This window comes from Channa argus, chromosome 6 (assembly GCF_033026475.1).
Source record: "Channa argus isolate prfri chromosome 6, Channa argus male v1.0, whole genome shotgun sequence".
Taxonomy (NCBI): Eukaryota; Metazoa; Chordata; class Actinopteri; order Anabantiformes; family Channidae; genus Channa; species Channa argus.
Window position 1 is genome coordinate 26,303,388 of NC_090202.1, and position 27,636 is coordinate 26,331,023.

The 27,636-nt window shown below is 40.2% G+C and overlaps 1 protein-coding gene across 4 annotated transcripts; it reads left to right on the forward strand.

The window, feature by feature from the left end:
* The first annotated feature begins 719 nt into the window (after positions 1-719).
* Positions 720-27,118, forward strand: ccdc9 (coiled-coil domain containing 9). 4 transcript variants are annotated; one of them, XM_067507106.1, is made up of 16 exons: positions 720-955; positions 2,699-2,751; positions 2,892-2,996; positions 3,601-3,750; positions 6,499-6,858; positions 7,213-7,296; positions 7,528-7,692; positions 7,791-7,972; positions 8,803-8,867; positions 10,011-10,055; positions 15,002-15,122; positions 15,694-15,826; positions 16,899-17,418; positions 18,033-18,254; positions 19,229-19,381; positions 23,361-27,118. In XM_067507106.1, the coding sequence occupies exons 2-16, from the start codon at positions 2,749-2,751 to the stop codon at positions 23,363-23,365; spliced, it is 2,313 nt and encodes a 770-aa protein (XP_067363207.1). In that variant the 5' UTR covers positions 720-955; positions 2,699-2,748; the 3' UTR covers positions 23,366-27,118. The 4 variants fall into 4 exon arrangements, with proteins under 4 accessions (XP_067363207.1, XP_067363206.1, XP_067363204.1 ...); XM_067507105.1 differs by lacking the exon at positions 720-955 and adding an exon at positions 1,015-1,314 and having other exon boundaries at positions 18,186-18,254; XM_067507103.1 differs by lacking the exon at positions 720-955 and adding an exon at positions 1,036-1,314.
* The last annotated feature ends 518 nt before the right edge of the window (positions 27,119-27,636 follow it).

A 27,636-nucleotide genomic window follows, 5' to 3' on the forward strand; every position in this document is an offset into this window, starting at 1 on the left:
CAACAAAGATCTTCTATATATGTGTATGAACTGGGCTCTTTTTAAACTTTATTTTGGCAATTCAATGGCACATCTGAGCAAAGGTCACTGTTGCTGACCCAGGGTATGCAAATGCAATAATTGTTCAATGTTCGTCATACAACGATCTCCGGAGTGAAGTACTTGCCGGACCATCAGATTCGAGTAAGATTGCCTCTACAGTCTCAAAGAGAAAGTTTTGCTTGAAGCTAACTACTGACTGTATATTTTGCAATAAAAGTCTCCATGAAAATTTAATGAAAGCTAAATGTGGTGAACTAAGGCAAATTGGAACGTTTACACCCATGGCCCTTTTTAACAAAGATGTTTATTTGTCAAAGGAAGGAAAAACTCCCGGTTACTCATGAGTGTGTAACAATGAGCCGGTGTCAAAAACAATGGAAGGACGCTTCATTCATTTTTGATAAATACACCTGTTACTTTCACTTAACAAAGTTTCATATTTACTACTTAGGTATTTACTCTACTTATAGCACTTGCGTGTAAAATGCTAATTTTATGTGCAATGTATGTACTGCATGTGGGTGGCAGAATATTAAGCAATAAGAATAAGAATTTTTTTTCCCGTGTTAGACGCTGGCGTCCTCTAGTCGTCAGATTGGGGAACTACATTTTCTGTTCAACTAAATAACATTCGTTGGGTTCATTTTTCCGCGTCGTTGTTCACCATTTCTTTCAAATAGCAAATATACACCCATTTTTAGATTTAGTTAGTCGCCGGTTAAACAAAAAGCAGCTGGGAACGGAACTGGCTGAAGAACGAACTGTGTGTTTAAACCCACCGAGAGGGGTCTTTATTTGGCAGGAAGTTAGCCATTGCTAACAGGAAGTAGAATAATGAGGACGCTGTGAGATGTAGGAATGAGCGGAGTCCAAACGTAGCTCTCCACACTCGTTAAACCTTCCACTGTTAAAGGTACTGTAAACCAAGTGGGACTTTAATACGGGCGAGCGTTTGCTCCGCTGTTTGGTTGCTTGTTTTCCGCGTCTTTACTGGGCCGTGTTTCCACCCTGGGGGTGTTCGGCGCTTTGTATCAGGGCAGACATGGCTCCGTGTGGTTATATTACTGCCCCCCGCAGCAAGAGCTAAACAAACGGACCATTTTAAATATGTCAGTGAGGATTCAGTGTGCGGAATGTTCTGGACGGACTTTGGTCTGTTTGGTTTGTTGCGTGTAATGCGCTGCTGCTGTGGATCAGCGATTCATGTTGGCATCATGCGTACAGCTCTAATACGCTTACTGGAGCTTCGGGGACACGTGAAGGATTTATTCCGTTGGTTACACACACACACACACACACACACACACACACACACACACACACACACACACACACACACACACACACACACCTGGCTGCTCCCTCTCTTGTGTTTTAGTACAGCCTTGATTAGTGTACGGTACACAATAAAGTGGGGTCACACATTGGACCCTTTTATACAAAAAGCTGCACTGAAGGTGCGCTCTGTCCAAAGTAATGGTTCATTTATAGATTATTATATTCAAACAGTTGCGTAAAATGTCCGAACTTATGCAAATTTCCTACAGGTGTGACGTGTTATTTACTCAAACTAATAACTACAACTAGCACTAAAAGATACTTAAATGATTTCTTAGTCTTTTGATCATATGTTAAGTGACCTCTTTATACCTCTTGTTTGTACCGGAAGTGTTTCCCTATGATGTGACAAAGATCATCAATAAACCTTAGAGAGACTCAGCCTGCAGGTTACTTTGATTATTGATCAGTCATCCGTTTGTCATTTAGTTTTATTGCTGCGTGTTCTCAAAGATATTAATAATTATGACTAGGAACCATTTGTGGCAGTCTTAAAAGAAACTAGGTTAGATCTTGAAATTTCACTTGTATAAGCAAAGAAATCAACACATTTGAGAAAGTGGAACCTGAGAATTTTAATTAGTATTAAACGGTTTCACCTCTGCTAAACTACTAAACAAATGCAAGCGATTTACAGCGTAAGGAGTCGGAGAACAATCATCACTATTTCATTAATAATTCTTAGCATTGGGTTTTCTATTCTATATAACATTTAAACAGAACACAATTTTCAAATACCAAAGGCTCCAATTTAAACTGTTGTTAAAACCTCTTTTTTTATTTTAAGCTAAAAATCTTATCAATAAGAAAACTTTGAAGCTTATTGTCAAAGTCTGCTGTGTTCAGGAGAACCTTATTAAAGGTAGGAAGGACTCTTAAAGAATACTGAAGAACTTAATTCACAAAAATTGCATTAATTCACAATTTAAGATATTGCTCTAAACAAACACAGTTCAGTTAGTTTTCCATATCTTAAAGCTCTACATGAAGTCCTCCTTTCATCCTCAAACTCCGCATCTTTAAGTTTGAAAATGTAGTGTGTTTTATGTTTGGAAGTTTCAGATTTTTGCGTTCATAAAAACTGCATTTTGTACTGGTGCTTCTGTGATTAAGAAGTTAACAGATTAACCACAAATAAATCATCAACTCTTTTATCTTTGTCATATGTGACAATAGACTCAATATTTTTGGATTTTTGCTGATGGTCAGACACAACAAGCTATCAGAGGAAGTCAGATTGTCTCTAAAGTAAATAATTGACTCATACTGTACTGGTTTGCACTCAAACATAATTTTTATCCTTTCTTCTTCATTACAGGAGGAACAGGCAGTCAGCCACTTGTATATGAAGAGAAGTCTGAGGGAGCTATGGTGAGTGACTCAAAAGAGTCAACAATGCTAACTTGGGTAAAGTTTGATTAGATGTCAGCACGGAGATTCTTGGGATCTGTGGTTGTTTGTGTCAGTAGGACAAATGTCATTGCTATTCTCCTTTTCCTTCCCTCTGCCAGTCTTCAGTGGTGGATCTCAAGACCAAGGAGGAGAAAGATGCAGAGCTGGACAAACGCATCGAAGCTCTGAGGAAAAAGAATGAAGCTCTTGTCAAGCGTTACCAGGTACGGGAGTGTTCAGGTTTATACACAAACACACACAAAATGTATGTTTGTATCAACGTAACAAGTCTGGGACAAACGCGTAACTTCCATCATTGACCTCCAGTCTACAAGCCTCCTTCTTTGAGGACCATGTGTCATTCAACGTAATAGGAACCAGATTGAATTGTGCAGCTCATCAACCTTCCTTAAATCTGAAAATGTATGAATAAAAATTTAAACATTAATTTATTTCAATCACCTCAAAACAAATACTGAGAATAAATGGTGTTAGACCACGAGAAGGTTTAATTGAAATTGTAAATTGCTTTTTATATTTGAATGAAGGAAGAAGGACAGATTGCAAGAGAAACATGCAGATCATTTCTATCAGTCGCATCATTCCAGAATTATTATTTCTTTAAAGTCATCTGGTGACAAAAATTATTGCAATGTCAGTTTTTTCCAAAGATCGTGAAGCTTTGTTTTGTTTGTTTTTGAGCCAGTAATCAAGTGCCCATACAAATGCTGAAATCCGTTTAGGACTGAGTGTAGAATTAGTTTTTGAGTTTGGTTTTAGGGACACAGCTTTAATTTATTCTCACTCATTCTGTCACTCTATGAACAGGAAATAGAGGAAGACAAAAAGAAAGCGGAGCAGGAAGGCATTGCTGTGACAACACCTCGAAAACCCCGTCCACACGAGCCGGAGCTGGATAGAAGAAAGACGGAGAAGGAAAACTTCACCGTCACAGTGGACCTGTCCAAACCGACAGGGGTATGGCTTGATTATGATTCTTTTTTTAAAACATAGAACCCTTTTCTCTCACTACAGTTGCTGTGATATGTTTTTCCATCATTCAATGTTGCCTTCACTGTAGGAAAGATAACTAGTTTATCTGCTTTATGACGTTCCTGCAGACAGAGGATGCGGCTTATATGTTCTGACAGATTCTCATTACTATAAAGAGTTTTACTCACCACACGCCTGCCATTCTACCAATCATGGGTAGAATCTATGTTCAGATAAAAAAAAATACATCGTTTAAAACCAGCTAGATAAACTCAGAATGTAAAAATAAAGCACGGTCAGCTCTACAATTAAGTTCTGAAATCTGGGAGATTCACTTATCTCTTTTCAACCATGGTGATGTTTTTTTATTTGATTTTATTTAGTCATTAAACTTCTAATGCTTCAGTGGTGCATGGTCAGTGACTGTATTGTGTGTGTGTGTGCACTGATGTTGAGTATAATTTTACATATTACTTGTTGCATAATAACACAAGTGATATTGCTGTAAAAACACGATCAACAATTCTATATGGTATAAAGAAAATATAGACTGTGAAAAAATAAATAGGCTAAAAATGTTTAAATATACCATACAGTTTGAATAGATGAGTTGATTTGTTTTTCTTTATTGTGAGGGTTTCTGTGTTCCATGCAGCTCTGTTTGTGCTGTGCAAAGATTCGAGCAGGCAAACTTTTATGGCGTCGTCCCAAAAAACGGAGCAGAACAGTTGCATCAACACAATGTTGCAATAGTGTATTTTGGGGCTGAGTGAACAGTCAAAATATTAAAATACCCACAACCTGGAAAACCAGCTCTGTAAGCTGCTTATCCACCTCTTCCAACGTGTTCAGGTTTCATTATCATGTAAACTATGTGGTATGCAAGTGTATTCAAGGTACCGCTGAACAAACAGTTCATACATCTCAAATCTCATCCATATAACTATAAACAGAGTGCACATGCAGTGCTGTAATGGTAACTTTGCACCTTCAAACAAATTATATCAGTTAAAAACCCAAAAAAGAAAAAGCTGCTGTATGCCTGTCTATGTAATTAATAATCATTATTGATGATAAATAATCACGAAGCAATATAATTGTGATTATGTTTTGGAAATAATTTTGTTCAACAAGAATAACCTGTAGCAATAAAAGCAGCTTAGTCCTAATAGCTGTTGTGAACACAGCGTTGACATCATCACCTTCTAATGTGATGTAGTTTATTCTTTAGAAAGCTGTGCTTATTACACACACTAGTTGGATCTGTTATATACGCACAGTGTTGTTGTCCAGCAGATGTTGAGCAACATTAGCCTTCATATTCGCTCACCTAATAAATTTAAGTCCCAGGTTTTTTTTTAGTGGCTTCTCGTTTAGTCTACACCAGTTGTGGACAGTGGATGTTTTAGCTCAGAACTATCAGTACCTAAACGGTAACCTACAACTCTCTATGATGTTTTAAAACATACTAAAACATCAGATTCCGATAAATTGATGAGATGAAACTCTCACTGTGCAGAGCACATGTACAGAGACAAGCAAATGGGTACTGTGAAATATAAGCCATACGTTTTACAGTGGGTACAATTAATGTGTGAGTGTGTGCAGTGGAAAATAGTAAAGTAGTTTTACTACCTTGATGTATAAACACAATTGTTTACACACTGAGATATAGCTGCGGTAAATGTAAAGTCATGTAAAGTATAAACAACATACAGTGTCATGCAGTACATTTACCAAGTGATTACATCCAAAAAGTGAGGAACTCAGACAGCAGGAGCAACACGAGATGGCAATTGAACTGCCAACCCTGCTAATGTGTGATCCCATCACAGCCAGCCGATCATTCCCATTGTTATAACAGTGTCATTTCATGTGTTGATATTTTAATTACAGCTGGAGATTACTGTTAAATGATCACAGTAGCTATTCAAATTCATTGCATGTCTCAAATTGGTTCCTGCAGGCTGCAGGTCAGTGGAAGTATGTGGAGTCACCTCCGCTTAGCTTAAGACGGCCTTAAAATTATCACGAATGTTGACGTGCAGATGTTAGACAGATGAGGGCAGGAAGATAACGTTTGCTTCCCATGTATTGCTTTCTGAATAGACCCCTAATTATGTGTCTTTGAATCATTAGTCTGGTAAAGACTTTCATAACCTCCCGACCTCTTTTTACTGACTCTTCTTCTATCTGAGTTTATTGTGTTGCAGTTACCTCAGGTTAACATAGTTTAACTTAAAAATACAGAGGTTAAAATCAGGACAGGAAACAATTTCCCCTCCTATTAGCTTTTCAGAGCTCACACATCTAAATCGAATTTCTAGGAGGAAATAAATGGTAGGCTAGTCCTGCATGTTCACAAAACCTCAGTGGGATAGATGCTGTGATTTCTTCTCTATCTTTAGGAAAAATCAGTGAATAACAATCTAGTAGTTTTAAAATAATCAAGTCAATATAAATTTGTTTTGGTTTATTCTTGGTATCATTGGCCAAAAATCATTTTATTCTTCTGGTCAGCTTTGTTATTCTTAATCATTCTTACACACAAACAAATCTTTTTATTTGACCTCTGAGTGTGATATCGAGACTCCTCATTTATATTATATTGTAATATATATTATGATATTTATATTATATTGTGTATAAATATTTTAAGGTTACTAATAGAAATATGATTTAAAAAATGTTTGTCATACTTACACTACTAGCAATTGTGTATTTTTTCTGCAGGAGAAAAGAATTGTGAATGACTGGAAACACGGAACACCTCGTGGCCGCAAGACTTCCGAGGAGAGCGACGGCCACAGGGGGCAGAGCGACGGCCACAGGGGGCAGAGCGACGGCCACAATGATGGCCACAGGGGGCAGAGTGACAGCCACAGCCCATCCAGGAGGACTGGGTCAGGGCGAGTAAGTCGGGGAGGTCACAGAGGAGGTGGACGCCAAGAGAGGAGAGAATGGGAACCAAGGACCCCTAGAGATGGAGAGCCTGGGGACTCAGGAGGACAGGGACGCAGAGGAGGAAGGAGAGGAAGAGGAGGGGAAGGTGGAGTAGGGGGGACACCAGGAGCCATGGACAGGAAATCCAAGGTGAGTCAAGCTGATCTGTTCCAGTAAGATCCTGCACTGTTATTGCCTGGCATATAAAGTTTAGTAATACTTCTTGTATTTGTCTGTTGTTACTGGAAAGACGGGTCAGTATTAAGCATACAGACCAAAATTAGCCTGCAAGGAAAGCGAAGCCTCGGATCACACGTCATGCAACTTTATACAACTTCATGCAAATAGTTGCAGTCACCTTAAATCCAGTGTAAACATGAACACAGAGTTATTAAAAATTTCAATTTTCTTCTTCTTCCTTGTTTTAACACAGTCCTGAATGCCAGTGTTTTGCATTTAAAAAAATAATTAATGCTCTAACTAATGATGTTGTGCTGTGGACAGGAGTGGGAGGAGAAGAGGCGACAGAACATTGAGAAGATGAATGAAGAAATGGAGAGAATAGCGGAGTATGAGAGAGGACAGCGGGTGAGAGTGACAGTTCTAAAAAGATTTATTCTGTAGAGTTTTAAGCTTTTCAGATGACATTCATCAGATATATTTTGGTCTCTGATTACATTCTCTGTGAATTATGTTAAGATGAGGGACTAACTTGGCTTCAGGCTTAAACACTGTAATCATAACTATCTGTGCAAGTAAGCATAGAAGAAACTGATCAGATGTGACAGAGCATTTAATATTTTTTTCAACTCTTCTCAGCCGGATGGAGACAGGCCGATCCGTAACTTCCTCGACGACCCGAGACGTTCAGGCCCGGTGCCAGACACAGACCGTAAGGAGGGCAGCAGGAGACATGTAAGGAACTGGGGAGGGCTGGACTTCGACAATGTGAAGACAGGAGCTGAACTGGAGAAAGAGTGGACTGTGAGTAATGCCGCTCTACGTTTTATATTCTTTGGATAACTCTTTTGAATAAACAAATGTCACAGATTTGTGACACGCTTCTCCATCTTTCTCTGTAGAGTCGAAGGCCTGGTCCAAAAAGCTCTGTGGACATGACTATGTCCATGACAGGCCGGGAGAGAGCAGAGTACCTGCGCTGGAAGAAGGAGCGTGAGCAGATTGACGAGGAGAGACTAGCACGCCACCGTAACGCCACAGGCCAATGGAGACGAGAGTGGGACGCACAGAAGACAGAGAACATGTGAGAACTGGGAGGGCAAAGACAACAGTATATTTCTTCTGAAGCTTTAATATATTACAATCCAAAATAGAGTAGTTTAAGACCTTTCACACTTGCTCCCCTCTTTTAAGCACTACATTAGATTTCATTCATCATATCGAAATGATCATCATCGCATATTTGAAATAGAGATCTGGAGTTTAATCAAGACAAGACATGACATGTTTGTGTAAGTGAAAAAAAAACAAAAGAATAAGATGTCTGAACCTTGGCCAATCACAACATGAAGATGTTGTGAATGTGTGACTGTTGGTTTTTAAAAGTTACTCCCCAGAAAGGTGTGCTAGGAGGGTGTTTCTGAAGCAAGGGCAGACATCAACTTTCAAATTCCTATTCATTGCTTGTATAATCGAACGTTGCCTATATGGCAGACTGTACACTTAGAATCTGGGATACTGTGTACAGTATAATTCTACAGGTGTGGTTTGTAAAAATACTTTAGAAGCTAATTTTAGCTAGTAGTTAAACCTGCTATATCTCTTGTTTTCCATTATGTCCTTGCAGTGTGTCAGTTCTTATCTCAAGTTTTGTGGAGATTTAAAATGGACACAGCGGGAATAAAGTCAGTGAACTCAGCACTAACCCTGAGCGAACTACGTGTAGGAAAGCAAGCCTCCAGTGCCATCCCCATCCTTGTCAAACACAGACAGGGACAGGGAGGAGGTGAGGGCGAGAGAAATTGTTTGTCGTCATCTTTATTTCAACTGACAGGTGCTCAGGGGGCCGTGACGAGAAGGACACACTTGCGCGAGCGTCTGAGTTTGTGTCTAACCCTGCGGCTTTGTTCACAGGTTCAAGGAGGACCCATGTGTGGCTGCAGAGGGCATCACATCTGAACAGGGGGGCAGCAGGAGAGGCAAGTCCACACACACACACACACACACACACACTCACGTACATACACCACAACCGTGCTGTTGCTGTGGTTACACAACATCTGGCAGGTCTAGGAGAAAAGCAGACTGTCGATCCACCTCTTTTCTCTGCTTGTCTGATTCATCTCTCATTCCAGCACGTTGTAAACACGGAACACAGTTCTACTCTTCCTGCTAATTAAGGGTATTATGTAAATGAGAGCTGATTAAGCTTGTTATATAAAAGCTTGTTGTATTTCCCTGGAGTCCAAATCAACCTCTGAAGCCATGGTCACAACGATCAGTTCTATCAGCACTCCAAACCTCCAGGTATTTGTCATCACCAAATTGCTATAAATAAGAAGCTCCAAAACTTAGTAATTGCTCAGAAATGATTAAAATTCTCTGATTAGTTAAAATGGTGACCCTGCACTGCTGCCAGTGAGGTTCTGCATGCCTGACAATGGAGGCTTCAGCAGCACCTCTTCACATTAAGATAAGTTTTGGAGCATATTTAACATAAGTTGGAATTTAATAAAGTACAAATAATTACTGTACTTACTTACATTATTTTGCATTTGCATCATTGTTCCACTTGCGGGAACAGTCTGTATTGACTAGTAAGTACAGAATCCTCCATGCTTGTCTGCTTACACCTTATTTGAAAAGTTGAGTCTCTGTGAAGGCCAGGGACAGGCAGCCATTCACAGTGTGTTGGTGACAGAGATACTGTATGGTTAGTGCATATTCATTATAAAAACAGAAAATACTGTATCTGTAAGGATCCATTCCTTCTGGGTAAAGGTTTAACTCTGAAAGCCACACTCAGCTAAACACAAGTCGGCCTCTGAAGAGCTCTATGATTGTGCTCATGTATGTCGCTAATTTCATTCAGTCACTACTGTGGGGTTGTAGACGTACAAATGTCAGACGAGGGATAAACAAATTAATATAACTGTTTGAGCAACGCATATTTATTGTTGCTTTTACCCCACAAAACCTCTTTCATCTCTCCAGTGTTAAGTTTAGAAGTAAGATGAATGATGTTGACGTTGTTATGACGTCTTTGCTTATTCTGGTGGACAGTGCGTCTGGGTGCGTATGATTGATATACTGCAATGTTTTTGTGTGTGTCCTCTCTGCAGCCCGGGGGCGTAACCCTCGTACAGAGCCTCGGGTCAGGGCCTCAGGTTAGACCACAGCATGGGACTAAGATTACGTTGTGCGTTTTGTTCTGTGTATCTGTCTGAGCACAGCACCTGCACACAGTAACCCCTCACTCACAGACTCACCCCCCTGACAAAGCAGCCCTGGTGGTTATTTTACTGTACTTTTGACTTTTTGCCAGGATCTACGCATTATATTTACTCTGCTACATTTGTTCATTTACTTTGCAAAGATAACTAGAAAAGGCAATTTCCAAGGAAATTACGTGGGAGAGCTGTGAAGTCGCCCGGTAGAGGCCGACCGCTCAGAAGCGGCTGAGAGCAGAGGCGTTTGTACGTTCAAAGCCGCAAACGCTGAAGAGAGATAAATACAAACAAAAAGAGAAAGAAGAAGATGACAAGAAAAGGAAAAAATCCAAAATCCCAGGAAAAGTTGAATTAAGAAAAGAAAAAAGTAGAAAGTAACAATGGAGGAAGTAAATAAGTAAAAAGTTGATATTTAAAGTGTAAAGAAGCAGAAAAAGAAGCAAAGTAAAAAGTTGCTATTGAAAGTGTAAAGAAAAAAGTAAGAAGTGAAAAAGCAACAACTTGATTAACAAAAGTGGAAAGAAGTAGTAAGAAACAAAGGAAAAGGTAAATATTCCCAAAGTTAAAAGAAACAAAGAAAGAAGCAAAGTAAAAAAGTTGCTATTAAAAGTGTAAAGGAAGAAGTGAAAAAGCAACAACTTGATTAACAAAAGTGGAAAGAAGTAGTAAGAAACAAAGGAAAAGGTAAATATTCCCAAAGTTAAAAGAAACAAAAAAAAGAAGCAAAGTAAAAAAGTTGCTATTAAAGTGTAAAGAAAAAAGCTAGAAGTAACTAATTAGAAATGAAGGAACCATTTTAATGCTGAAAAACTGTTGAAAAAAAAAAAAGTTGAAAAGAGCTTTTAATTTGAAAGTGTGTTTCCTGTCTGTGTCTGCGTGGTAGTTTGTGTGTCCACTGTAGGGAGACTTCAAAACAAACTCATTTTAGCATTTAAATGCTAAATAATTAAAATAAGAATGATAAAAGGCTTTTATTTTGAAAGTGTGTTTCCTGTCTGTGGGTGTGTGTGTAGGGAAACTTCACCACAAAGTCATTTTAGCATTTAAATGCTAAAAAGTGGATAAAATATTATGAAAGGCTTTTATTTTGAAAGTGTGTTTCCTATCTGTGAGGGTGTGTGTGTAGGGAAACTTCACCACAAAGTCATTTTAGCATTTAAATGCTAAAAAGTGGATAACATATTATGAAAGGCTTTTATTTTGAAAGGGTATTTCCTGTCTGTGAGGGTGTGTGTCTGTGTGTGTCTCCACTGTGTATGTTGAGGGAGAAAAACTCAGGTAAAGTGTGTGGACACAGCTCTGAGGCTGATTACATGACGTCATGCAGCTGTGTCCGTTACCATGACAATGACTGCTGCCCGCTGCCTGCCTGCTGAGTCATGTGAGCCAAATGCAAAGGCAGGCTGGAAAAGTGCTGAGACTATGCCTCGCAAAATGCTCAAAATATGAAAAAGTATTAGTCCTATCGAAACAATTCAAAAACTGTGAGTGACAAAAGGCTTCAATGAACACACTGATGTACTTTATTTGAAGATACTCCATAAAATGAAGGCGTGGTGGCGATTTTAAAACAGCCCCCCGTTTGTGATTTGATTAGAATTTAAGAACCTCTGTTATAATGGGCTCCAATGGGAGTTTTGACGGCACTCTCTCTGCTTCTGGACACTTGGAGAAAGAACCGTCAGTCCTGTCACTATGAGAGTTACATTTACTGAAAGAAGACAAAAATACCTACATTCTGATGTATAGTTTGTTTATGTAAGATTAAAGTTGACTGAAGGAAAGAAGGAAAAGAAGGAAAAAAGTTGCTAAAAGTGGAAGCTGAAAAGTTAGAGTGCGTGTGATGTCACCCACTCTAGCTGCTCCAACATTCCGCAATACACACTAATGGAAAAGTTGAAAAAGCTCCAAAAGTTGCCTAAAACTAAAACTGCGATTATTCAAAAAGTATAAAAGATAGAAAGAAGCTGATCCACCCAGAAAAAGTTGAAAGGGACTAGACCCGTATAAACTTTAAATGAAGTTTCTACTCCAAAGTATGACGACACAAGAGGCAGATGAAAAGTGGCAAGTTGAAGGGAAATTTTAAGTGCCTTCCATTCATTTTCTATGGGAAAAAAAGTTCATAAAAAGTGAAATATAATAAAAAGTATAAAAGTTATTAATGAGAAAAGTAATACCACCCCTGTCCTAAAAGGGACCTACGTTTAGGAAGTGGAACGAAGTTTCTACGACAAACCGTCTAGGACTAGATAGCGACCGAAAAACGGGCTATAATAATAATAATAATAATAATAATAATAATAATAATAATAATAATAAAGAAAAGGATCTCAATAGTGTGAGAGCTGTGCTTACAGCTCTCCCACTAATTATAATACATGAAGTATTTTTGTGCATTTACCACCTCTCAGTACATATCACCAATTATTTATTTATTCATTTCATTTTTGTTACTTACTGCAAAGTTTTATTCGGTGAAAAACGTAAAATTAGGTCACATGAAACATTTTGTCTCTTTTCAAATGTTTAGTTTACATATATCTTTTATTGCTACTAAGTAAAGGCTATATTTTATTTCAAAAGGAAAGATTTTTGAAGTGACAGATCCATTGTTAGGAAATGTAAGGAAAATGGCACACGAATAAATCTGCAGGCCAGCCTACAAAAAATGCCTGTGCAAGGAGGAGTGTGGGAGTATTGGAGACCACCAAGACACCATACATCTCCTCTGAAGGAGTTACAAGCTTCAGTGGCTGCAACTCTTGTCTGGCTTCCTCTCATCAAAGTTTTATGGGAGAGTGACAAGGACAAACAAGGTCAAATTAACTCTCAGCTTGAATCTGCGATGGGGCACTTTGGGAGATTCTGAAGTCAAGTGAAGAAAAGCTTTTAAGGTCTGAGACCAAAGCAGAGCTTTTTTTTTTGCCATCACACCAGATGCTAGGACTGAAGAATGCAGCAGTTGTTTTATGTACTATCTCACATATTAGTTGCAGAAAGCTTGTAACTCCTTCTAGATGGGTTGAATACGTTTATAAAACCTGTATCTGCAAGTTCCAGTTACTGGTCAATCGTAGTCGTGGAGAGCACGTTACTTTTCATATGCAACATATTTCATTATTCCCATTTTCGGTTTTTTAATAAGGTTAAATAATGATCTTTATAAGCTTTTACAAAGTCTTTAATGCAACTTGTGAAATGTGCAAATATCCCAAATGTGGTGCATGCACTCAAACTTCATGTACATTTTCACTGTATCACTAGAATGAGTCGGCGAGTACTGGGGCATACAGATTCTATAAATAGAGATTTAACCTCAACCACAGGCTTTTGCTTTGGAGTTGGGTGAACGTCTGTGAGGATTTGCTAATCTTTCCTCAAGCCTGGCAGCACTGCTTCTGACTGCACACACACCTACAGTCCCTCAGGATGATGAACAGCAATTGTACAAAGTTGTTTCCTTCTCTGAGTAGCTCATGGGTGATGTGTGGAAAGTCACATGACGCGCGCTTTGAGACGTTCCAGGTTTTGCTGTGCTGTGAGAAGGTTCAGACAGAAGCCTGCATGTTCCTTCCTGGTTTCTTCCTTTTCTCTGTATATAACAGGTTATAAGGTTTGACCTGACTCGTGTTAAAGCCTGCGTGTGTGTGTGTCTATCTTTCCTTAACATTTATAATTTCTGAAATGACTTAAGTGTCCTCTTCACAGCCCCAGGTTGCTCTGCTCAATCTTTTATCTTTATCCTTTAATATTTTTCCTTTCTCCTCACTGATCCCTTCATTTCTTTTGTAGCGTTGTCTTTATGACCTTTTTTTTTTTTTTTTATCACACCCTCCCCTTTTCTCTCCGTCTTTGAGCTCATATCCTTCCTCCGTCTCTGAACCCCCTCCCCTATTGGAACAGTCAGTCTCCAAGTGTCTCTTCTTTCCGTCCTTCTTTCCATTTACATCTTTTCTTGTTTCCCATTTCTGTACACCTCGATTTCTTTATACTTCTATACGCCCCCGTCACTGTCTGTCACATCCATACTAGCATTTTTTTTTCTCCTCATCTTTCTTGTTATTCATCTCTTATTTTTTATTCATGTCTTTTGCAGACTGCAACAAAATAAATATCGACAATTACACATTATTTTACAATCTAAAAGCTAATACAGCAGTTTTTTGAAGAGAGGTGTTGGCTCATTCATTATTTTTGGAGGCTGTTGTTTGTGCTTTTATTGAGCTCTATTTCATTATACAGAAACGCGTTTCTGTTATTTAGACTACCCTCACTCATATAAATGGGGTGATCTTCTCTTGTTCCCTCCCACTCACAGTCATCAGGCACCAGCAAAGAGACATTTGACCTTGTCCCAGAGTTCAACTGGACTCTGCAGCTGTTTGCTGCACTGTCACATGTACTGTGTTTTGACTCTGTTCCACAAGGGCTCAAATATAGCAGCAGATTATTCAAAGAATTCTGTCCTACAATACAGAATACAGGACAGGATCAAGAAGACATTCATTTCAGTTTTAATATTGATCGTTATTCCCTGAAAAGGAGAAACGCTTTGTTGTATTTGTAGTTTAGGGCATATTGTGGATCAAAAGAAAAGCTATTGGCTCTGGGTAAAGTTTTAAAATCTGTTGATCTTATTTTTTCATACTAGCAAACTGTATATTCCATCTGAATCACAACGAGTGACTCATGCCTTTTTATAACGGTCTGTGCATCACTTACTGCATGGTGAAAGACCTTGCTGCAGCTGTGACATTGACAAACACACATCCATCACCTATTTCTGCTTTTTTTTCCCCTTTCCTCCGTAACTCAATACGTCTTCAGGTTACATCTTACTAAACAACTTAATTTTCACTCCTAATCAACATCTCTTCTAGATGACAGTAAGCGGCCCCCTAAAGCTACAACATTTGGTGAAATCCTGTCCCAGAGCAGGGGCCAGGGGCCCCGCGGGGACCGGATAAAAGGAAAGGGCAGAGGACAGAAACAGAGCTACAGGTAAATCTAACATCACTCATCCAAAAATTCTCAGTTCACATTCATCAGCTTTTTTTTGTAAGATCTTATACAGACACAGTAGCATTTTTTAAAATAATTCTTTGCTTGTCTATAAAATGTCAGAAAGTAACTGATGGCTCACGAAGAGGCTAAGGTTATAAAACTTAACAAAGCTACACATCTTTAAAGAGAAGAAATGTGGACCAGGAAATGTTTGACGCAATAACTTGGCGTGTGCCATTCTTAATTATGCATTCGGTGTCATTGTACTGTTGAACAGGGTGTAATAAATCACCTAATGGCAGTTTCCATTTATTACCTTGTTAATGTGAGTGTGGCTCATTGCTCAGTCTATTCTAAGCACTGGCAAGCAAACCAGTTGTGTGTGCGTGACTTGTTTTGCATTTGAATGTTTTTATCTGTTACAGATGTAACAGTTAACTTTGTTGCTGTTATGGAACATGCTCTCAGTATTGTATTATTTATTCTATATTTTGTATTTTACCACACTGGTGTAGTATTTGTGCTTGATGTGTAACCAACCTCTCGCATATCTGGATCCCTCTGACAGTATGCATGACAACCGCTGGGAAGGAGAAAAAGAAGAGGAGGAGAAGGAGGACAAGACGAAGAAAGAGGAAAAGACCATCAAGAAGGAGAAGGAGAAGGAGGAGGAAAAACCCAAACCACCTACAGCACAGAAGGTAGAGGAGCTATTAAAATGAGCAGCCCACTACTACTGCATAGGAGGTGCTGGCAGGACCTTAAGCTGGATATGCATTTTAATATTTATTACTTTATAACTGAAACTGAGAAATAAAAGTAAAAGAATAAAATGAAAGTGTATGTAAATATATAATCATTAATATATAAAACAATTAGTTTGGCAGCCAATTGCTGTAAAAAGTAAATTATAGGTGTATATCCAGGACACCCATAACTTAATCAGAGAAACAGAGGAAGTTGCCAACAAACAAAAAGCAAGTAAGAGACAAATTCAAAACTGCTTTTAAGATGGCACTTGTTCCCATGGTAAGTCATAAGTTCAATGTTTTATGTACTGTAATGACCTGGTTATTGGTAACCTGTGTGTACTACAAAGTACTCAATTCTCTCTACATCTGACTTATTTTGGAAGCATGACTCTCAGATTTTAACTGTGTTGTGAAAAACATACTACTTCCTGACTTGAATTGTCTGAATTTAACAAGTACCGTGCACACTGACCTATTTCCCTTTCTACCGGCTCCTTTGTATTAGTTTGCTAGTGTTGGACAATATGAGGAGGAAACGGACCAGGTTCCTCATTTACAATGCGAACTTCGAACCTGCGACCGTTCTGCATGCTCTACCACTGGGCCACCAGGCCCCAGGTTCCTCATTTACACGAAATTTAAGAAATCGGCTGCTGGAGAAAGCCAATTGTAATCAGGTTACATAAGTGTATGTAGACACCATGCTGTTTTTCCATGCATTATTTAGTTTTTTAAAATTTAGTTTTTTACATTTTGTTTAGGTTTAGTTTTACCCCTCTGAGAAAAAGCTTTAAGAATCACTTGCATTCACAAACAACATTAAAGGTACTGAGTACCTGGTGAGCGTAGTGGAGCATTTAACCACTACAGAGATTGATATTTCCCTCAGCAATCAGTTTGCTAATGCCTTGTTTCTGCTGCCCCTTTGGTGGCCAAACATCTGTTTTTGTTTTTCTCAGTAAGAAGATCAAACACTGTTACAGTTACTCTCCTAGTATTCAGTCCTGCTTTCATTTCTCAGGTGGAGGAGAAGAGCAGAGAAGGAGAAGATGATGATGATGAATGGGAGGATGCCAGTGATGGAGAAGATGTGGAGGAAGGGAGTGACTCCGAACATGACTCCAGGGTCAATGAGAAGAAAGACCCTGAGAAAGAGAAACCAGCCAAGGGCAAAGACAGCTCGCCTACATCTCCCAAAGCACGTTCTCGACAAACATCAGCAGGAAGCCCCAAAGAGCAGCGGGCTCCCAGACCGAAGGTCCACATTCCCCCCCCAGCATCAGCTCAGGATTCAGCAGAGAGAGTCAAACCCCTCAGCCCCTTCTCCCCATTTGACGGTCACCAGCCTGTGTCAGATTGGGGTGAGGCGATGGAGATGCAGTCGCCCCGGAGCAGCATGGGAGGCGAGAGCCCGCTGAAGCCCCCCAGCATTGAAGCCAGCCCCCCTCAAAAGCAGGAGCAGCAGGAAAAGGAAAAGGAAATGGAGAACTCAGCTGCCAACTCTAGTGAACCTGCTGAGCCTCAAAAAGAAGAGCATACAGGTAGAAACATAGTCTGCAGTTGCTGTTTTTTTGGGGTTTTTTTTTCATGCCAACAGTCCAAACAATGAGAGGTGTAAACTAGGGATAGGCCTCATGTGTTTGAGGTTACATAATCAATACATTTTAATGTCTATTGGTTGAAAAGACATGTAAAGATGGCTTCGTCCGAAACTGAATTCCATGTCTGTAACTTCACTGCCCTGACAGTCCACAGCATCAGAGTAAACTGTCTGCAAAATCACAATCTAGAAATAACTATAGTGATTTTGGAGAAGAGATGCAGATCACTCTGTTTTTGCTGATCTTCTGTCTCCTCAATTACGTGTCCTCTGGTGCCTCTCCTGAATTTGTATGAGCCTCTAGGTAAACATTTGGTGGGAGAAGGGATATTCTGTTTCAATTCAACTCAATTCATTTAAATGAAGTTTGTCCTCTGCTCTCTCTCCTCGTCTTATCTTGTGTTTTCTCTCACTGACTTCTTTTGTGTCTTACCTGATCCCTTGTCTATTTTTTCTTTTCCTTCCAACACTCCCTCCATCTGAACTTCACTCCTCTATCTCTAACCGCCCCCCCCCTCCCTTTCTGGTCCTTTCCTCTCTTTCTGTCTTTCATAGATGATTCCTCTCTTCCCATAGAGGATAATGCTCAGCAAACTCTGACATCGTCAGAACCACAGTCCGTCCCCTCAGACCCTCCTGCTGTACTGCTGTCCCACCATAGCCCTTCTGAGGTTTCTGACCCTGAACCCTCTGCATTTTCTGTCCCAGTCCCCTCTGAGGTCTGTGAGGCTCCTGTCACAGTGGACCAGGATACACCTGCATCATCAAAACCACAAGGTAATTCAAACCTCAACAAACTCATGGCTGTGGTTCTCTAAGGTAAATGTTAAGAGGCAGTGTACAGATTGTATGGACGGAAGGTTGCAAAACAATATGAACCGATGCACGTGGTGAGCAAAGGCTGGCCCGTGTATTTCAGTACACATCTTGCAGTTTGTTGCATGAAGGGCTGTAGGCCAGTCAAGGTGCCCATGCTGACCTGTGTCAATGCAGATGTGAGAGTTAGACCTGGTCCACAGATCAGTGGACAAAAGTGGCCTGGTGTGATGCATCAGGTTTTCTCTTATCGTGTGGATGGCTGGGTAGATGTGCGGTACTTTCCTGGGGAAGATGCGAACATGACAGCTTAAGGTCATCAAGGTGCCATACATTGTTCTATTCTTCTACAGCAGTCTCTCATGTGCTACTGTAGACCTGTTCACAGTGCCAACGATAGGGTCAGAGAGCAACATCGTGAATGAGAGTGGGGCTCACATGAGTTTTAACAAATTCATTTTTTCAGATGGCACGTGCCGCCCACTAACCCACAAGACGACCTGCACGCTACCCTCCATTGCAAGCATTTTCAGACTTTTAGTGTTTCTGGCCTGAGGAAGGTTCACTGTGGTTAGAGCTGCTCCAATATAATGTCTAAACAATGACTTATAACACACTCTAAAAATGTTATCTTCATCATGATCAGCTGTCCTCCAGGCTTTGCTCCAGGATTTACTAGAAGTGTGACACCGTACCCATAAGCCTCTCTTCTTGTTTGTCGTCCTTTCAGGAGTTGTTTAGATATTCCAGACCAAAGAAGTACAGTAACAGACCAACATTTCCATTCCTAGAGCCACAGTGTGGCTACAATTTAAACACAATGTGTTCACCTAGAATTTCTTGTGAACATAAACAGTTATTTTTTTTTCCCCTTTTGGGTGTATTTAAATTGTAAGACATTTTAAGCAGCTGATTCTTTTTCTCTCTGACATCAGATAAACTGGACACCCCTCCCTCTCCCACCATCCCAGAGCCGGACCAGAGCTCCTCTGCCGCAGCAGAAAGGGAAGATGGCGACATGGCGCCTGCTGAGACTGAAACTGCTCCAACAGCAGAAACGGAGGAGCCCTCAGAACAGGCGTCTTCAGGTGCGGTCCTTATCAGTGACTTTGAGACAGTGGCTTACTGTAAGAAACCCCCTGCCCGCCTTTAACAGCATCTCACGCTTCACTCTGTATTTCAGTTTTCCAAAATGGTTGTCTGTGTCGCTCTGTCAGCTTTGGTTTTTTTGGTCCTTCAACATATAAACAAATAATACTGGAAGCTTCTTGACAGCATGATGAGCACTGAGATATATTTATACACTCACACATCACCAGGGCATTTTGCTTGCTTTGTGGCTCTGACACCAGCCTGTTATGTCGTCACTGCCTCCCCCAACCAATCAGGACTTATTGTTTGAAACTCCTCCTCGCTGTCTTCCTGTTCCTCCTGCCATGGACTTAATGCACTAACTCCACCTCCTAATGCCCTTTGTTGCGTTTACTCCCAGTGTGGCTTCTCCTCCTCCTGTTTCCATCCTCCATGTTATGTTTTTCTTTTTGTGCCCGTGATGAAGATCCAGAGTTGCATGGCCTGTAGCCTACTTTACCACTATTTCTGTTTCAGTTTTCCTGGTGTTACTGATTGCAAGTTTGTTAATCGAGTGATGAGATTGTTGCTTCTGACACGAGATTCATTCATGGCATCTCGGAAACTTCAAAACTTAAATATACTAATTGCTGCAGTTTTCTAAAACAAATAAAATCCCAGGAGATAAACATGTCTTTTTTTTTATGACTCTGAGGATTGATAAATTATCAACCATCTCAATGCAGGAAATCACTACGATCTCAACCAAAGTATAGTAGAGCTTAGAAGGTGTCCTAACTGGTTAGTGTAGGTATTAGTGGGAGATGGTGTTCAGACGATACAGTGCATTTACCAGGTTACAGTTTGCTTTATTTCTTAACTGCAATGTAAACTAAAAAAGCTGGTTTCTGAAATCGAGGTAGGGGTTAGAGAAATCTGATGTCCCTACTTAGATTTCTCACAACACAATACAAAGTAGCTCTTAGAAGTCAAAATAAGTCACTTTCTACTGTTCAGTTTGCACCGTGTGTTATCTGCTATGTCTGTCTGCCTTCTTTTTTTACTTTCTCCCCCTGCAGCTGTCACTCTGCAGTGACACAAATTCAGAAAGCAGCAGTTTCTGTCACTATACAGTCAAAATCTCTTCCAAAATAAGTGAGAGGTTGAGGAGAAATCAGTTTACTTGTTTGCCGCAGGTTTCTTAAGTGCATGTAAAAGCCTCGATTCCCAGAGAAAGCTGCTTCCTGTGAGTAACCTGGTTACTTAAGTGCACGTAAATGCAGTGAGAGACTTCCAGCTTCTGTTAGAGATGTGTTTAAAACATTAAATGACACAGAGCTCATTAAATGATGCCTTATTTACAGATTTTGCTTAAGTTTATTAGTAAAACTAGACAACAGAATGATTAGAATTTAGCATAATGGTTATGATGTGGCTGTGTCTGTTTGCCATGAATGCAGCTCTTGTTTGCTTCCTGCTCGCTATCTGATGGCCCAGTCAGCTCTACAATCGGGGATTTCACCAATTTTCACACGCATCCTGTGGTTCTAGGTACATGTAAATGAATGGTGTTAAAATATAACTGCTGAAAAACTTCCAGATGATGTCAAGTCTAGTACCTTTGATATAGTGCATGCACTTCCTAGCCTCGAGCAATAGGATGCAGGATGGGAATCTGTGAAGTTGCCCTTTTAAGTGGTTTCTGTGCACAGCTTCACGCCTCATGTTAATGGCCTCTTAGTGTGTTTGTTTCTGTTGTTTTCCTTGTATGTTCTTATCTCCCCTGTTGAAATACGTAATGCTTTTAATGTAGTAAATTCATCCAGAAACAAGTGCTTCCATATAATAAAACCACATGATATTGCCACTTGGTGAACACTCGGACCCAGAGTGCCTCATAGTACCATGAATCAGTAGTGTGCACATTTTCAGCATGGGAACCACCACTGGGAATAGAAGTCACTCAGCCTGCGTTGAATCTGTGTTATTTAGCTAAGTGAACAAACCACAAACTAGAGGAAGTTGCTGACTTTAAAACACTTAGCTCGTGGTTTGATCACTTCGGCTAATGGGTACGTTTTTGACAAACAAATTGTTGAGATTTTAGAATTGCTTGTGTGTCTTAGATTCACATAGTAGTTTAGTCCCAGAATTCAGAGTACAAAAGAGGACCGGTTTACTTTTAAGATGATTTATTTGACTTTGTCTTTTAAGAAGCCTTAGTCAGCCTCCATGTTGTCTTAAATGTTACAATTGAAAATTTGAATAACCCCTTTTAAACAGCTCTTCGTTTACGAGTGGGGAAGGAAAAAAAAGGGGTGCAAACAGACGAGAGATAGTAGAAGTATAAACTCAATACTCGAGTAAATTTTAAAACAACATTACATGTAGAAGAATAATTTTGATTCCTTATCGTTGGTTGTAGTAAAAAGTACCTGCTCTAAAATTTTGTACACCAGTAAGAAAGTAATTTCTCTGCACGTTAATTTGACTGAGTTACTGATTTAACAAAATATTTAAATACAATTACATAAATAATAAAACTCTTTGAAAGCTTCATACAGACACAACCATTTCAGCTGTGAGGAAACATCGCTGTTGTCTTCGCTTGTTCTTCGCCGATCACATTTACACTTGTCCTGATGACTCATTTGTGATAAACAGCAGAAGTCAGATGAGCTCATGTGGCCTGTGTGTGTGTTCGTGTCAGGGTGGAGATCAGGAAACCAGGGAAATTAGTGGCACAATTAGGATTTAAAAAGGCTTTTCAGAGGAAATGAGCTGCAGCCTGCTGGACAGATGATCGGGCAGATAGAGCAGCGGCCGTTTGAAGCCTGATTGAATTAAATCTTGTGATGTTTCTGAGGCTCCACAGTGGAGAATCTGACTGTGGAAGGAGAGGAATGATTTGAATCACTCGAGTACCAGCAAACGGCCCTATTAAATTTCAATAAACTCTTCCAAAGTTCTTTAAGTCAGTGCTCCACAAATGAAGAAAACATGGGAATTGTTACCTTGAAGTCTCTAGTACAAAAGATATGATGTTATTTTATGCTTTATTTGTAACGGTAGATGTTGTTGCCTTCTTATTATTCCCAGTCAATTTCCAGTCATTGTGCTAAACGGACATGAGTAGTCGATCAATTCTCCTCCTCTATATTAAGAAAAGTTGTGTAACCTTTTCATAACAACAGTAGCAATGAAATGTTACATCGCTTCAATGCATGAAAACAAGCCACTGCTCTACAGTCTGTGCTCTGAAACTTCATGCAGCCCATGCAGACACATATTTTTTGGAGATTGTGTGTGTGTGTGGTCATCTCCACAACAAAGGGACATGGGGAATAGTGACATTTACTCCCCAGATACCACAACCAACACTCTGATGCTGAAAGTATGAATTGACATCTGCTGCATTTTCAGTTGTGGGATGATTAGGAGTTAAAATGATTAAAGGTTGTGCTGTGGATGTTTACACTAAAGAAAATGACAAACTCTGCACATTTTGATATTTTTAACACATTTTCTAATTGTATCAGTTTCTTTGAGTTACTGTCCATCTAGATTTAGTAAATTTTCACCTGCCCATATCTATGAATTCATGTTTACAAATTTTACTTCATCTCATCAGGTGCAGTAATTTGACATGTTGCACTGAAAATATAAAATGCTGCTTTGTGACCTAAGGATCAGGATGTGTTGTTTCACATTTTGTACATGAACAGTTTCTGCAGCTGCATGATTCATTATTGATTATTAGTTAGTTTGTATGTGATTGCTCTTCAGCCCCAGAGTGATGACAGTGATGCCGCCGGAGTCACAGAAAGCATTTTCCCCCAGTGATGTTAGCTCTAAAAATGTGCACACTTATGGTACTGTGATGTATAAAAGCTCTGAACCAAATGATGCAACACACCCCTGGTGTGTGTGTGTGTGTGTGTGTGTGTGTGTGTGAGACTCCTGCACTACACTTCCTCCTTGTGTTTGTATCAACAGGCTGAAGCTGCTGGGAACAAACAGACTGACTTCTGAGGAAAATGGGACAATGAAAAGAAGCAGAAATGGATGACATCACACTACTCATCATTGGAGTGATCATCACACATTTAAGTTTTAAAAAAAAAGCAAAAACACAAATCTCTTCAAGGAGGGTCTGTCTGTATCGCTGCACAGGTCTCTTTTTTTTTTTTTTTTTTTTCCTGAACTTTTTTTATTCTTTAAGACCAGTGGGTCTGATCACCTCTTTGCTCACTCGCCATGTTTTGTCTCGTTCTGTTGTGTTAAGATACCAAGAGTAAAATGTCTCTCAGGCACTGGTTTTCTATGCTGACAAGCTTCATAATAATTTGTTTTCACTGTGGGGTCTGTGGGTTTTCTACACTGAGATCACTTACGTAGGAATGTTAGCACAGAAGGCAATTTAAGACTCGTGCTGAGGTAAAACCATTTCACTAGTCCTCAGAGCCTCGCAGAAGTCAGCAGCAAGCTGAGTTTCTCCTCTGAGATTTTAGCTTCATTGAGCTACCTGCTAATCGATCTGTGAGCTATGAAGAGTGTTTTAGGTGTCAACCATAACCTGTTTATAGGACGATCCAGTTTCCTGCCAGTCATTGATGGGCCTAAACTAAGCAGATGCCTGCTGAGCTTAGTCAGTCCACTGTGAGTGAAGTGGGGGTGGGGGGGGCTTCACAACAATCTGTTGGTAGAAAACAAGCCCAACACAAAGTCCCAACTGATCCCAGATCAGAAGGCTTTCAGCTCACTGTTTTGGATTTTTGATTTTAGGCAACCTCTGTCCTGATGTAAACCCACGTCACAACATTACTGGAACCTTACTTGCTGGACACCTGTATTTTCAGCTGCATCAAGATGTTTGTCCAGAGTTCTCCAACAATTTGACACTGAACACTTTGTGCTCACAGTGGACACTTTTCAATGATGGCAGTCAATGAAGCAGAAACAAGATCTTTTTTTAAATTTATTTTTTCCCCTCTGGCTCCCACATGAGCCATAGTTCAACTTAACTGCTGACAGTTCAGTTGGAGATGTGGTTTTGTTCTGCTGGTAGAGGCTACAAAGGATATTAACCCTCGTCTTTCTAAACTGAGACATTTGCCCACAAGCCTCTTAAAATAAAAAATATTATAGCTTGCAAACAGGTAGATCTCGTGTGGCTTTATGTTCGTGATTGGCTCTATGCAGGCAGGGAACCTCAGCCCAGCCATGTTTTTTTCCACCTCTTTGTAAACCACATTCATATTAAGATGAAACACCTTTGCAAACACAAATAGAACGTAAAAGCAAGTAGATCCCAGTACGTGTGCTTCTAAATTTGTCATTCAAAAGCTGGAGCCATTACCGCTTCGCCTGCTCTCTTCTTCTCCAGCAGCCATATGCTACTGCTGACCGCTGGTCCACAGCACCAACTACAGTGTTGTTCAGCTCTACGGGAGCAATTTGTTTACTTGTTTTAAGTCCCAGCCTCCAGTGGGTCAGCTAGGCCACTTAGCAGCCAGCAGGCATCACCTAACATGAGTCACAATGCTACCAAGGAGTTACTCAGGTGACGGGAAAGACACAATTCCCCTCAACACAGTGGCCGAGGCCAGTTACTGACCAAGCAGGTCAGCAGCCCTCACACTTTTAATCATGTTGCAATACCAGGTCTGGGTAGAGCATGCAGAGGTTTTAGTGAGTAATACAAGAAAATGAATGTTGCAGTGTTCACTTATCTTAATGGAGGGAGGTGCAGTGGTATCCTCTCATGACAATCAGAGCCTCAGAGAAGAGCAATGATTTCTGCTTGATTAGGAAGTTTTAGAACGTTCTGATGAGCACAACTATCTGAAAAGCTGTGGAAAACTTAGCTGAATGTAAAAAGCAAAGCCGAGCTATGTCAGAAGAGTGAGGACTGATTCAGAGTCTCACATTAGCTCAAGTTGCACACTAGCTTTAATCACGATGTTGTTCTTAAAGTTGGATGATTCAGCCCTAGTATGTACACACTGATTGTTGCAGACAGTGAGCCCACAAATGCAGCAGGTAGCATGTTCAGGACCCGACTTTACACCCTAAGATTTTTTTAAAAGCTTTTTATTTAACTTCTTTAGACTCAGATCTACACTGACTCAAGAGGCATCCCTCCTGACACCCCCAGATCCATTCACCGACTTAGAGGTGTTAAATCAGTGAGAGACGGACAGGACTTAGTATGAGCAACAGCGGAGAATGAATGTAAATGATGACTCTTAAATATGTATATGATGACATAATTTGCACAACTGGACTCAAACACAACAGTTGTTGCATTCACTCTAAATTTCTTCTTGCAACTTTAAAGCCTGAGTTGTCAGTGATCGTGGCGGCCATCTTGTCCCTTGTCTATAATCTCTTCTTTAGTCTTTGTAAGAATGGGGGACCTCACCCCTCTGGCCTGCTCTGTTGTTTGCTTTTATTGTGTGGTGTATTAATTACTCGATTACTGGAAATATTTCTTTACTGACGCTTTCTCAAAAAAACGAGAGAGGATTTTTACCAAACATCCTCCAATAAGAATCCTTGAGCCTGAGTTTACATGAGCTTCAGTGCAGGTAGTTAATGAAGCTTTAACGTGTTCAATTTTACACGCGATTCAGCTGCTGTGTGTGTGTGTGTGTGTGCGCGTGTGTGTTTGCGACCAGTTGTCTTGCTTTAGGGCGACTTTAACAGGGCACTCGTGTGCCACACCTCCTCCTCATCTATGATCTCTTCAAACACCACTTATGCACTTAGAGCAGCTGATCTTTTTGCTGCAGTTTTAATGATGTAATTCTTGTCGTAACCGGAGGCCATTTTATATTTTCACTGACGCAGGCTGTGCTGTCACTTTGTGATTCTGACGGTGAATCATCGGAGGCCATTTCTACAGAGAAATCTGTCAGATGTGTCTGATAACTTCCCCTCTGCCCTTCACGCTGCTTTTCACATAGACCCTTTATAAAATGGACAACCCACATAAATATTAGAGAGAGACAGGAGTTTGAACAGGCATGAATGTGTGCTGCTGTTGTGTTAATATTTTATTTTGGAATGAAACCTCCACCTATACCTCAGCAGACACAGGACTTTAGTGTGTGTTTGGGTTTTTGTTTCCTGCAGACGGCTCACTCTTTGAATCCCGTTGCTCGTTTGTGCGGCGGCTCACCTGGGGTGTTTTGAAGACACAGGGTTAAATGAGATGCTTTAATGTTTTTTTGTTGTGTATCAGACGAGTGAAAGTGTTGCACGTGGTGTGAAAGGAACTGCAATATGTACAGAATTTAAATGGAAGTGAACATTCCACACGTTGGGTGTTTGTGCACAATGTAGCCAGTGCTCTATGGAAAAATATCTTGTTTTTGACTTTTGTTTGTTTGAAGGTCGATGAGCAGTGGTAGATATTTCATTGTACATCAATTTCTACGTCTTCCTGTTTGATACATGAATGCGCTTCAAGAACCAACAAGGTTTTGCACTTTTTGGAGTGATGTGAAGCTGTAAATTTATCAGGACTAGCATGAATCCCAAATTGGAGCTTTTTTTTTTTTTTTTTTAATTATTATTAAGTTGTCTGAGCCCTTGATGAAATGAATCTGTCCCCATCAGCTCACACGTCAGAGCGACAAAGATGTTTGTGCAGCTTTCCAAATCATGCATCCATGTGAAATGTCAAACACGCTGTTGCTTAAATCCCCTGTAGATTTTTCTTATTTAGCCAATAAATGTTTCTTCTCTTACGTCAGATGAGTGTGTTTTTTTTGTTCTGCTGCTGTGAGACAAATAATATTCAGAGACAAGTGGAGGCTTTTTTAGAGCTGCAGTGCATCAATGTTGCATCTGAAATATGTGGTGCTGGTAATATTTTGTCAAACTGCAGATGGTTCCATCCACTAAAGCATGTGTGCTGATGACCCTGTGACGCAGTGATTTATGTTTCTGTGCTGCAGCATAAACCACTGTCCCATCTACTCTGAATACACGGGGAGATGCTGTGGAGTTTCATTTAAATCAAACTGTGACATTAGCTGCTGCAGGACAGGAGCCAGAGTGGCCCACAGTTGTTCTGCAGCCTGTAATTTATGGCAGCAGCTTGTGATTCATCCAGAAAGGGGCAGGTTGCTTTATGCTTTGAACGGCTTCTTTCTGGGCTCCGTTGACGCGCTGCGGTGCGGGACTTGTGCAGAAACGGGTGCAGGACAGAATCGGAGCCATCTCTCCATCTTGTGCTGCGGGACGTTCCGCTCAAACTATGACC

Bases quoted from the DNA above. Each gene is read 5' to 3' on its own strand.
- ccdc9 (XM_067507103.1), top strand. From the start codon at position 1,176: ATGTTCTGGACGGACTTTGGTCTGTTTGGTTTGTTGCGTGTAATGCGC. The intron at 10,056-15,001 runs GTTAGACCACAG...CATCTCTTCTAG, and splicing joins GCCTCGGGTCAGGGCCTCAG to ATGACAGTAAGCGGCCCCCT. The intron at 17,419-18,032 runs GTAGAAACATAG...TGTCTTTCATAG, and splicing joins TCAAAAAGAAGAGCATACAG to ATGATTCCTCTCTTCCCATA.